This window comes from Enhydra lutris, unplaced genomic scaffold, assembly GCF_002288905.1.
Source record: "Enhydra lutris kenyoni isolate GAN:26980312 unplaced genomic scaffold, ASM228890v2 scaffoldscaffold12, whole genome shotgun sequence".
NCBI lineage: Eukaryota > Metazoa > Chordata > Mammalia > Carnivora > Mustelidae > Enhydra > Enhydra lutris.
This window is the reverse complement of record NW_019154096.1, coordinates 75,488,446-75,500,473: the sequence shown is the minus strand read 5'-3', so window position 1 is coordinate 75,500,473 and position 12,028 is coordinate 75,488,446. Positions and strand designations below refer to the sequence as shown.

At 51.3% G+C, this 12,028-nt stretch overlaps 1 protein-coding gene across 2 annotated transcripts in view; it reads left to right on the top strand.

The window, feature by feature from the left end:
• Positions 1–12,028, top strand: part of LOC111145296 (chromosome unknown C10orf90 homolog) — a 206,619-nt gene that overhangs the window by 18,637 nt on the left and 175,954 nt on the right. For both annotated transcript variants that reach the window (XM_022500131.1, XM_022500130.1), the window contains exon 2: positions 796–868. In XM_022500131.1, coding sequence (XP_022355839.1) covers positions 796–868 — 73 coding nt within the window. The remainder of the gene's footprint in view (positions 1–795; positions 869–12,028) is intronic.

The window sequence follows — 12,028 nt, the reverse complement described above, 5'->3', positions numbered from 1 at the left end:
AAAGCTTAACTCCGCTTGGGACTAAGAAGTAAACTGAGATTCAGAACGGGAGACTGTGCTTACAGCACGGGTTGACAAAGTTACTCCTCAGTGCTAAGGGAGAGTCCTGGGGTGAGCCGCAGCTGGTGGGCGTGGGGCAGACCCAGGGTGGAACGAGGCGCTCTGGAGTCCGGTTGTGGAACGAGGCGCTCTGGAGTCTGGTTGTAGATTGAGAAGCCCAAACCAAAGTTCTCACCCACAGCCAGCTGCTTTTGGAATAAACGTACAAAACAAATCTTTGCCTTTTGGCAGGGAATGTCCACATCATAATCATACTTGCAGAGAGCGGAACACTTTTGTATATATTAATCTTATTTTCACTGGGCCTTGAAGGCTAATTCCTGAAATTTGATTGCTTGTGGTTAATCAATTCATCAATATTTATTGAATGTCCAATTTTAGCTCAACACCCATTCAGCATTAGGATGGGAGAGAAAAGAAATATTAGATGTGGTCCTTCGCTCTGCTGGCAAAATCCGCGGCAAAATCCGCATTAGGTGATTATGGTTTTTCTCCCTCCCCTCCTCCTCCTTGTGCATTTTGAAATCGTCAGAAACCCACCCTTTATTCATTTGCAGAGTTAACACAGGAGAAAATGGAAATAAGTCTTCATTAAAACCCGAGTTCTTTCTTAGGAGATGGGAGAGATTCTAGAGACGTTTCTGGATGCTTTAAAAATAATAATGCACGTTATTGAAGATTTTATATCTGGCAAATAAAAATATAAAACTGGGAAGGATTCTGTTTATCTTCCAGATCCACAGTCGGCTCTTCTCGTCCCCCAAAGATCATTCTGCTTGGGAAAGAAATGAAGGTCTTTCAAACGCAGGTAACGAGCTGGGCTTGACCGGGTGGCATTCCCATTCAAGGTTTTATTTGCTGTCTCTCTCTTTTATTTTTTATTAATAACGAAATGTGCTTTGGAGCCTCATCTCCCCCCACCCCAAGATGATAGCTCAGTGGCTCTGACAGGATTTGAAGCTGATTTGAATTTCTAAACACCCAGGCTTTTAGGTTGGCCGTCTCTGAAAAAGCAAACAATGCAGAAGAAATATCGGTTGCCTCAGGTAGTGCGTTTGGGACCCAAGATTGCTGCAGACGCTGGAGGTTCGGGCCAACGTGGTGCAGGGTTCCGCCAGGAATGAGTAATGGGACATATAGGGAATATTCTCGCATCGGAGCAGCCACAATTTAAGTGTAGGCATCGTCTCTGCTCCTTCATAAATCATTTGTCGGGAAGCTTCAGTTCACAGCCCCTACACGGTTCCCACACCAGCGAGGTGGTTACAGTTCATAACTTTTATTAAGTTTGTTAACATAAGTAGTGTGGAAACAAGCTTGTTTTCGCGTGTCTGTGAGAGGAATCAGACGGTAGTTTAGGTCCCATTTTCTGATGACACTGTAAAAAGACTGAGCTTAACAGAGTATTTCAATTCAGAGACTCTAGCAAAAACTAAGTTCTAAAAGCATGTTCTCATGGACCAAATTTTATTTTTCATCTTCGTCTTATTAATTTGTAAATGTGGCAGGTGACTTGGTTTCTATGAAAAATATCCGTGTGTACATGTGCATGCTTGTGTGTGTGTGTGTGTGTGTGTGTGATTATACGCATGCATAGCTTCTCTCTTCTGTTACCCCTTACTGCCCGCCCATATCAAAGGTATCAGGGACCTGATAACTCTCCGTAACTGACACAGTCAGCCCAAGACACGGATATGATCTGAAAGAAGCTTTCCTAGTTGATCCTTCCTGGAGCCCCAAAGCATGGTTTCTAGCTTATTCTTTAATAGTGTCAGGAATTTCGTTTGGACCCTTTGAAAACCTAGCCTAGAAATTGCTTGTGGTGAGAACATGAGTCCCCTGGCAGGTGTTTCTGGTGGCCTGGATGGCAGGCTCGTGAAGCGGATCTGCCCACCCGCGCCCCACAGTGGGGCTTGGGGACGTTGAGAAGGATGTCGTATTTTCCTCAGAGCACTCGAGGTCGTGGAAAGAACAGTTTGTCCCGGTTGACCTAGGTGTGGACATGTCAGTCTGCTTTTCCTTAGGATGAGCTTAGCTCGAAATGGGCCTCATTGGGCTCTTCTGCGGTGGACGTCTGCTCACGAGGTACTTAGCCGCTTAATGACTTAGAAACCTCACAGGTGCTGGCCCAGAGGCCACAGGTTAACATCCGGGCTGCAGGGGATGTGCCCAAGCAAGTCCGGGCGAGGAGGAGAGGAGGAGATACAGATGTTCCGGCTTTTTCCCTCCCTTCCCTCTTTTCCCCATTTCCCGTCCCTCCTTTCTTTATTTTTCTTTCTTTCTTTTTAAATCTGTATTTTCCAAGTTTTAATTATAGAAAGATACTTAAAGGTTGTGATATCTCTTGGGCATTCTCGTATAGAAGGCAAGCAGTTGTTAAAGAAGAAAAAACACTCATAATGCTGATTAAAGAGGGTGAAAGAAAGAGATTTTATTCAGGGAGACCACTACATGGGGTCTTCGAGGAGGAAAGAGAGTCTGGCCCCCCTTTGAATATAAGGAAAAGTAGGAATTCACTGCCAAGGAGCAGGATGGGGGTCCATGGATGGAAAAAGTCTACGAGGTAAGGGGGGTTGGCTCAGTTGGCTTGACAGGTGCGGGATGAGGAATTTGATCAGATATCAAGGGTAGGGGATTTTTTTTCTGAATGGAACCAGCAGGATTCTTTCTAAAAGTGGACTAAATAGGCCAAGGACAGAGCCCACGGGTGGTGAGGCCTCGTCAGATTGAGTTCTCGGAGAAGCCTGACTCTGGGTGGATCAAGGCGAGTGTATGTCAGAGTCAGGCTCCTGCTTCCCTGGCTGGCGACGCTCCGGGGGGCCGTCTAGGCTCTGTGCATCTGGCTGCAAGGCCGTTCCCATCTGTTAAAGAAAAATGACACTGTTAACTGGTCTAAAATGACCAGACTTGGGAGCTACTGCAGGAGAGAATGTCAACCCCACTGGAGGACTGAGCCTAACTCTGAAGGCAGCCGGGGCAGCCCGGGGTCTGCAGCCGGTCATTGTGGGGGACGCGGTGCCTACAACATTACCAGAGAGAGCTCGATTGGTGTCAGGGGTGGGGAAAGTCCTTTAAACCGGCTCAGCAGGTTTCTCTCTAAATCTGGGCTCAGCAGCATTCTTTGCTAAAACTGGACTTGACAGGCCCCCGGAGGCCCAGAGGAGCCTTGGCTCAAGTTGGGTCAGGGAGGGCGCGTGGACACATCTCTTTTCTGAAAACTGGCCCGAGCAGCCACCTGTGCCCTCAGGGCTCTCTGTGGTCCGGTTTGGTGGCTTGGGGAAGAGCAGGAGTTTGCTTTGGGCATGAGAGTCCCTGCCCCACCGTCCTGAGAGGGGCCCAGCACGAGGATGAGACCTGGATCAGTCTTCTCTGTGGCCTTGGGGGCCCGCGGGAGCAGAGTTTTAGATCAAATTAGGTGTCACAAGGACTAGAAACACACACAAGGGAAACCATGGTTAGGAAACCAGTGAACGTAGTGGAAGGACGCTCCATCAGGTTGCAAAGAGCCCCAGAACCCAGGGGACTCTGTGGGCTCTGGCAGCAAGAACATGTGGGCCCTCGCCTGGAGCTACCGAAATAGGGCTCGATCGATGCCTCCTGCCTGCTGCCTGCCGCTTGTGTCTGTCAAATCACCTTCTCAGGCTCTGTCCTGATTCAGTCACCTCAGGTCAGGAGGCAAGGTCAAAGGTTAGAAACGTGGCTTCCGAGGGTCTGATCCTCTGCGTACCTGGCTAGCAGGGCAGTTCTTCCAGAAGGAGCCCACGGGCCAGGCAGATGTCAGCTCCCAGAATCTCAAGTCTGGGAAGGGCCAGTGGGTCCTCTTGTCCAGGTTCTCCCTGATGTCGGAAGCCCTCCTACTCATTCCCATGCAGAAGCGGGGTCGTCTCTGCAGAGGAGGCTGACCCTATACGGCCCCAGGGAAGGGGGACTCACTCTCTGAAGGAGGCTCAGGACCTGCTCCCACGGCTGGAGTTTTTAGAAAGCCTTTGAATGGGGTTGAGCCAAAATAAAATAAGTTATTTATTTGTTTTCAATCTGTACTGAGAAGCCAAAGAGGACTCAGTAAATATTGAGTTCCTAGAATGCACGACCTGACCCACGTTCTAGGACGTCTCCTCGGTGTGCCGGTCCAGGCAAGAGGTGATGAGGGTTTTGTCTAGTGCAGGAGCAGGGGTGTTGGATTGGTGGGGCGCTGGGGAAAAGACAGAACGTTTGCAGTAAGGGGGAGGTTGGAAGATGTTTCCGGACAGAGAGTGCTGGCATTCGTGGGGTAGGGAATTCAGGGTCCAGGAGGTTCATAGAGTCAGGGGGGTGCTCGTGGGGGGATCCTGAATTTGTGGGGTTTGCATCCTCTCCTCGTGAGAGGCCACCTGCCTTAGATGGCCAGACAGCATTCGGCAATTTGGTGTTGCGATCTGAAGACGGGTTAGGGTTGTCGAGCCCAATGCGACCATTATTTCCAGGCAGGGTGTGAGAAGCCATGAGAACAGCTGGGATTAATGCAAAAGAAATTGTGTGAGCGGGGTGGACAGAGGATGAAGCTGCAAAGCCCACGTGTGTGGGGTGGCGGCTGGGGGTGACAGCTGGGGACAGGGAAGAGCAGCGTTGTCCTGGGAACCACACACCGGTGTCAGGGTTTTGTTTTCTAAGGTGAGGTACTTAGTGCACGGCCGACTTTGTCCTCACTTCGCTTTGTCCTCACTTTATTTTTAGAGAAGTCTCTCTACTTGCTCAAGTCTAATTTTGCTCTCCGATAACCGTGGTTCTGGGCACCCCATCTCTACCGGCCACTCTGGCACTCAGCAATGTGGGGGGGGGTACGCCCCTGTTGCAGAAGCTTAGGTCAGGAGAGTATCTGCAAACAGGGCTCAAGTGCTCATGCACGAATCGGAAAGGAGCATGGTCTCCGGATTTTCATTTTTGCTTCCTTCGCCCGCACGCTGCAACTAACCGCGGTCTCTGTCATTGGAAATTCCAAGAGTGGGAAGGGCAGGGAGCCGAGCTTTAATGGTAAAATCATCCCATTGGCAAGACCTTTGGCATCTGGTTGGCCTGTGTGAAACTTCAGATTGCAATGATTAATAGGATCCAAACACCAAGAGAGGAAAAAAATGTAGGAGAGGCGACGGTGTCTGCCCAAACTCACATCTGTTTTCAAAATCAGAGGAAGGTAGGAAGTCGCTTTGAAATTTCCATTCTGTGTGTTATAAAAAGATTCCTTTCACTGGTTCCCCCATCACTGAGCTACCTGTCTGCAGATGAGGCTGCTTAATCTAAGGACTGAGCAACGGTTGAAGGTCCAGGTGCTTCGTTAAGCCATTGCTGGGGCATCCTTTACGGGAAATGTATGGAAGGGTAATTGATGAAGGTCACGGGGAAATTTTAATTTCTAATTCACTTGGCTTAGGAAGGAAGGTGGGACGGCATAAAATTTTCTCCCTCCTGATCAATTAAGCCCGACCTTTATAAGTGGCAGTTTTTAAAGGGTGGGTCTTTGATTGATGAGTGGGATGAAGTCATTATATTTCACTTAAAACTTGAGGGTCACTGTTTCTCTTCTCCAGCTTTTATAAGAGCAGTGATTTGCTCCCTTCATAACCATACTTTTCACTTTCATCAGCATCGAGTCAAACAGCTCCCGACACAACACATACCCTTGCTATCCCTCAAGGAAGGGTTGGTCTGTTACCCCTTAAAAACCACCTTGAGAGGATGTGAATTGTATTTTGTTTCTCTTCTGCAATCTGTAATTGCAGTTTCTCTATGAACAAAGTCTAGCAGGGACACCATATTTATGTTTTCCCTGAAAAACCTGGTTTTTATTCAGGCTCTAATTGTTGAGGCAGAAACATGTGGATTTTTTTTTTTTTTTTTTTAATGCAGGAGCCGTTTTGATCATGTTGTATCACCATCTGCCACATTCTCACAGATCCCTCCCTGCCTGTGAGGAGAAGTCATCTAGGGAACAGGGTCTAGGAGTAGCTTTTTTGTTTTGTTTTGTTTTGGTTTTTTTTTGTTTTTTTTTAAGATTTTATTTATTTATTTGACAGACAGAGATCACAAGTAGGCAGAGAAGCAGGCAGAGAGAGAGGAGGAAGCAGGCTCCCCGCTGAGCGGAGAGCCCCATGCGGGGCTCGATTCCGTGACCCTGGAATCATGACCTGAGCTGAAAGCAGAGGCTTTAACGCACTGAGCCACCCAGGCGCCCCTAGGAGTAGCTTTAATCAGTGTAACTTCTCTGCTTAGAAATCACACCAGTCCTCAGAGGGCACAGCATTTAGTGCCACTCCACATCCGACCCTACATTTGCCCATCACTCTCTTTGCTTATGGGGACTCTTCTGAAACCACCTTCTAGATCTTGCGGTTGTGAACATCCTTCCTTTTGTCAGATGCGTTCCCTGATGCAACTGGCCCATCCTTGGTGCTTAAGGCTTTGTTTGTTCCAGAATTAGAGTCCTTCCTGCATTGCCTTGTTTCCCTTGTAGACTTGTCTCTTCCCTTGTGGACTTGTCTCATCAAGACTGTTGGTTTGGAGGGCAGGGACCTTGTCTCACTCAGCTCTGTGTTCCCAAGGTCAGGGACCAGCGCACGCAAGTTCTTCACTGGCTTGCGCAGGATTATTTGACTGAAGGAACCACGTAGAGCTGGTTCTATCTCCAGGGACCTTCCTTGAGTTTCCCAGGAGAGCGTGCAGAGGCAGCCTGGGAATTGGATCTTGTGACAGCAGTTGAGAGCCTGTGAAGGAAAGCAACTGCCTTTGGGTTTTTCTAAGACTCTTTCAAGTGCTTTTCCTGTTCTGTTACTCAGCTTCCTTTGTGGAGGGGGATGGAAGCCTCCCTCCACCCAGGTGGCTCCTACATGGGCTGCTTGGTGCCCACTCTGTCCAGAACCCAGGTGGGAAAAGGCAGCATCACTTCTCTGACTACCCAAGAAGAAAGGACATTATTCCTGTTTTTCTGCGAAAGATGAAAGGGACATATTGGGGTCTGTTGTGCCTACTTGCGTAGAACGTTATTGGGGCAAATAGAGACCAAGTGGCTTTGTCACAGGGGTGTGTGACAGTTCCCTGCTTGCTCCCTGATGGAGAACCATTATGCTCCAGCCCCTTCCTGAATTCTGCCTAGTGGCTGCTGGGTCTTGACCCTCCTTTTGTTGTGATCACCTATACACAGTGCCATAAGAAACTTTTCCCCCTGCCTCTGGCCCCATCTTTACCCATCACCTGGTCATAAGCTAATTTAAAAATAATTGGTAAAATAATGGGCTAAGCAAAGAGCTCGGCTGCAGATTTGCCAGTCTGTGTAGCTCTGTGTCGGAAAGACGTGCACCTAGCCAGAGTTAACTGTCTCCTCTCCAAGGCCTAGAAGCTTAGTCATTGCCTCTTGGGTACCGAGGAGCAAGAAGGGCTCGTCTAGAAGTGTGGGAATCAGCTGCTGGGGGAGGCAGGGGGTACCGGTAGGGGTCCGTGAGGGCCGCTGTGTCTTATTCTTAGGAGGATGAGGAGGACCACTCATCATGTCCATTCATCTTCCCTGAAGCATTGCCATGGCTATCAGGGCGGGCCTCTGTGGGTATCAGTATTCTCACCTGAAAGGGACTGGGTCTGAGAGACAGGCATCCAGCGTCATGCTTTTGCTGGAAAGGAGCACCTGTTGGTGAAAGGGCATCTGGAAGCCCGAGTCCCATGGCTAAGCAGCAGCCCCACGCTCTCCAGCACGGAGACAAGATTTTACGGAAATCGCAGTGTGAGGAACATGCTCTGCTCTAGCAATGGTGCCCGAGTGGAAGAGGGCGTCCGAGGGCTCCGTGGAGCCTGAGCCAGAAACAGGTCCCTCGGTTTCCCCCAGGCCTGCGGCGGCGGAGTCTGTAGGTGTGGAGCCCAAGAAGCCGTCACTGGCATCTCTTGTGTGAACCGCCGCTGTGGGTCTTTGGGAGTTTGCTGTGTTTTTAAGAAATAAACGGGGTCGTCATTCCTTCACGTCTAGGGGTCACTCAGCACAGAGCTCTTTGATAAGGGCTGTTTTAATTGCCTCAACTTTGTCCTGTGGGTCAGGGAGGGGTTCCCGCCCCCGTGTGTTGGCGGTGGCTGGGCATAACGCCTGACCCCTGGCAGGTGACGCAGTGGCAGTTCATGGGTCACATATAGCTCATAGCCCCGGGGACCAGCATGCCACCGGCCACCTGTCACCTGCAGGGCCACATGAGACTTGCACTACAGGACAAAGTGAACGAGTGCAGGCTTTGTACTGTGGGGGGAGGTCACCCCTGACTCCTGTGGGAGGATGTAATAGGATCGTTTGAGTAATTCCATGAATCGGAAGGGAAACGAAGCTACAGCTCAGGGACGAGCAGGAGCAGCTCCTGCTCCCCGTGAGAAGGAGGGTTGTTTGGCCGGGGCTCTTGTCTGTGGGAGCGGGGCTGGAAGGGGAATTTGCCCTTTGGCCAGATGAAGCCTTCTTAGTTTCACCGGATGTCAAAACAGCACACAATATGGGGTCTTAGTTGTAGGCCTTACACCACGAGGGCCTGGCGTGGGGAGAGCGAAGATGTGGAGGACTAGGCAGAATGACATGGTCTGGGAGCTGGGGGTTAACACACCTGACAGAGAGAGAGCTTGGACTCAGCTTCTGAGAGCATGGTGAGAGCCAGGTGTGGACACTAGCTGGGCATGAGGTCAGTGTAGGGGACATGCAGCTAGAGGACATAGTGTCCTCAGATGGAGGAGTACATCTTGGTGCCTGAGAATGTAGGGCGGGGGCACATGGAGAGAGAAAGGGCTGGATCTGACTCAGGGTAGGTCCTGCCCAGAGTGCCTAAGGTCCCAGCATCAGGTACAGGAATTGGAGGCAAGCCAGGAACTCATTCCCCAGCAAGGCAGGAACCCAGGTTCTAGACTGGGCTTAGGTTGGGCACGAGAAGCAATGGAGCTCTAATATCTCTCTAAGCTAAGACTGCCGTCCCATCTCAGGAATGGCACCGCCATCCATGTGGCTGCTCAAGCAGGAGACCTAAGAGTCTTTCTGCCCCTGCCACACCCCCATGTCCAATCCATGACCACATCTCTCTGATTTATCTCCTCATCATCTCTGAGACACATCTCCCTGCTGCCATGTTGGTCCGGACTGCTGCAGTAGTCCATGCTTTCTCTGTCTAGTCCCTACTCACGGCCAGCATGAGCTGGGTGGGCCACACTTTCCCTCCTTTAAAGTCCTTCCACATCCTTCAGTTGCTCTTGAAGATGATTCTATCGTCTGAGAGGCCCTGGGGGCACCAGTCCCTGAGCTCCCTCTTTCCCTCTCTCCCCCTCTCTTCCACCCCTGTTCTCCATGTGTGCCTCCTCTGTGGGGCCCCTGCGCAAGCTGATCTCTTTTCTTCAACCATGCTGCCCGTTCCCTTCCCCCTAAGCGACCTAGGCTACAGAGTCTCACCCATACGTCCTAGGGAAGAATCCCTGGTCTCAAGACCAGTCCTGCTGCAGGCACTTGGAGTCCCCCTTCCTCTTCCTTGCTGCACAGGTGATGATCACGTGGTATTTCTTTGTACTTGATAAACACCTGCTCCCCCATGCAGACCGTGAGCTGCGCGGGAGCTTGGATTTTGCCTGCCAGCCCCTGTACCAAGTTAGGTGTTGGGGGGATGAGCCAGGTGGGGGGAAGAAGGAGCTAAGTCACCTGCGGAGCCTGGAGCGCCCTGGGGACGGGGGTCAGGCACATCCCCAGGGCTGACTTAGAAGGTCTTTAAGAGGACACTCTGGGACACTGTGTACGTGCCCCATTCCGCCCTGTCTTCTTCCTCCTCCTCTCTGAATTGGTGTGACGTTCCCTTCCAGCCTCAGGTTTCCGAGTCTCCTTCGTCAGGTGTCACCCATCTCTCTCCTGGTGGCGTCACCTGCCTGCTGCAGAGTCCTGAGCCTGGGGGGCTGACGCACGATCGTTGGTGGGATGTTCAGCTGCCTTAAGTTAAAGAAGCTCATAGGTTTCTACTTCCTTACTGTTAGGTGTACGTCCAGAGCCCCCGAGAGAGAAAGAACATTTACAAATAACTGTCAAAGTCCCACACTCCTTCCGAAGGGTTGATGTCACTGGGGAAAGGTTGCAAATAAAAGGCCACCCCCACCCCCAGCTCTGTGGGCCCGGCTGCGCAGAGCGCTGCGTGTTGCAGTGAAGTTCTGTGCGATTCTGTGCATAGGGCGTGGAGAGACGGACCTGTTGAAGAGCTGACACGTCACAGATATTTTTTAAAAAAATATTTTATTTATTTATTTGACAGACAAGAGATCACAAGTAGGCAGAGAGGCAGGCAGAGGGGGAGGGGGAAGCAGGCTCCCTGCTGAGCAGAGAGACCAATGTTGGGACTCAATCTCAGGACCCTGAGATCATGACCTGGGCCGAACGCAGAGGCTTAAACCCACTGAGCCCCCCAGGCGCCCCATGAGCTGACGTGCTACAGGTTTGAGTAGCTTCGTGTCCTGCTGGCCACTAAAGAAGAGATTCTTAAAAGAAATAAGTACATAAACAAAGGCGGCCCAAATCGAAAGTGACGCGTGGAATTAAATGTGTTTTTGAAGCTTCTCATGTTATTGAACATAATGGTCATGTTAGTGTCCGGCTTTGCAGCACAAGAGGAGAATTTCTCTGGCAGCTGGACTGTGGCTGAGCCCAGGGGATGGGGACACGGAGGAAAGGGCCTCCCGAACAGAGCAACACCATCTACCCCCACCGCCTGTTTGACCTCTTGGTACATACAGTAAATACACCAGTGCTGGCCGTAAGATGGTTCTTGCAAAGCACCTGCTTTTGACCAGAGTGTCTCCCGACTCGCTTCCTCCTCTCCTGCTTCCCGCCGGCGGTCTCTCTCTCTTTCTGGGTGCAGGTGCAGGTGGCCCCTCGCCCTCAGGGCCGGGACCTGGGGGTGGGCGGCCCGTGCCTGGCCCAGAGAGAACTCGCAGTCAGAGGTGACAGCTGCTAGAAAAAGAAAATTAGCGCCACTACCCCATTCCAGCTTCCAGGGGAGTGCAAAGACGTGGTGTTTCCTGGTAAAAACTGTGTTTCTGTGTTGGAGTAATTTGACAGGTAGGAGCTGGCTTCTGTGTTCAAAGAGGCTGTTGTTCTGGAAAAGGCCTCGGCTTCGTGTCATGTGCCTACTGTGGGCACAGGAGGAGACCTTATGTTTATGAAACCTCCAGGAACATTTAGGCCTTAGGCTGGCATCTGCCAGCGCCGCCTGACCTCTGTGCTGAGGAGAGAGCTCCTGAATCTTATTTTAAAAGCTTCTGCGGAGAACTAGCTGTTCTCCCCAAACTACCTTGACCGCAGAGGGCTGAGTTTCCTTAAAGCGGCTCAGGCTATTTTTAAGTGGAGCTCTTTCTTCAGATGGAACCTCGTGGGAAGCCAGTTTGGGAGACAGACCGAACAGAGGTGCCCTGGCTGCGGGGGGCCCTGTCCCCGGGGGGCGGGGGGGGCGGTCTGCAGGTCCTGCCAGGCTGCCGCCTCCGAGCAGGATTTGAAAACCACCCCCTGTAGGACTCAGTGGGGAGCGCACAGAGCATTGGGATACGGATTGATTGCTTTCTCTCTGAACGTGGAGGCTGCCCATCATTAACCCAGAGCCCCGTGGAATGAGCAGGTTATCACCGTGGACAGGCCATTTCCACCTACAGCCCTCCCCCGTGTCTCTATCGATCGGCTGTCGGGTTCCTAAATCCTGCCTCATCGAGCGCTCTCCGGAAAGCGCTGCCCTCGGTGCCTCGGAGCTTCAGCGGCTGGTTCTGCAGGGGGAGGGCTGGCCCCTGGCCCCGCGAAAGGAGAAGGGGTGGGAGTGTGCCTGGGTTTCAGCTGGAAGAGGGGATGTGGCAGAGAGTATAATGGGACGATGCTTTTAAAATTCCCTTCCCTTTCCGGTATTAAATGGCTTTGCTTTAATGGGACGATGCTTTTAAAATTCCCTTCCCTTTCCGGTATTAAATG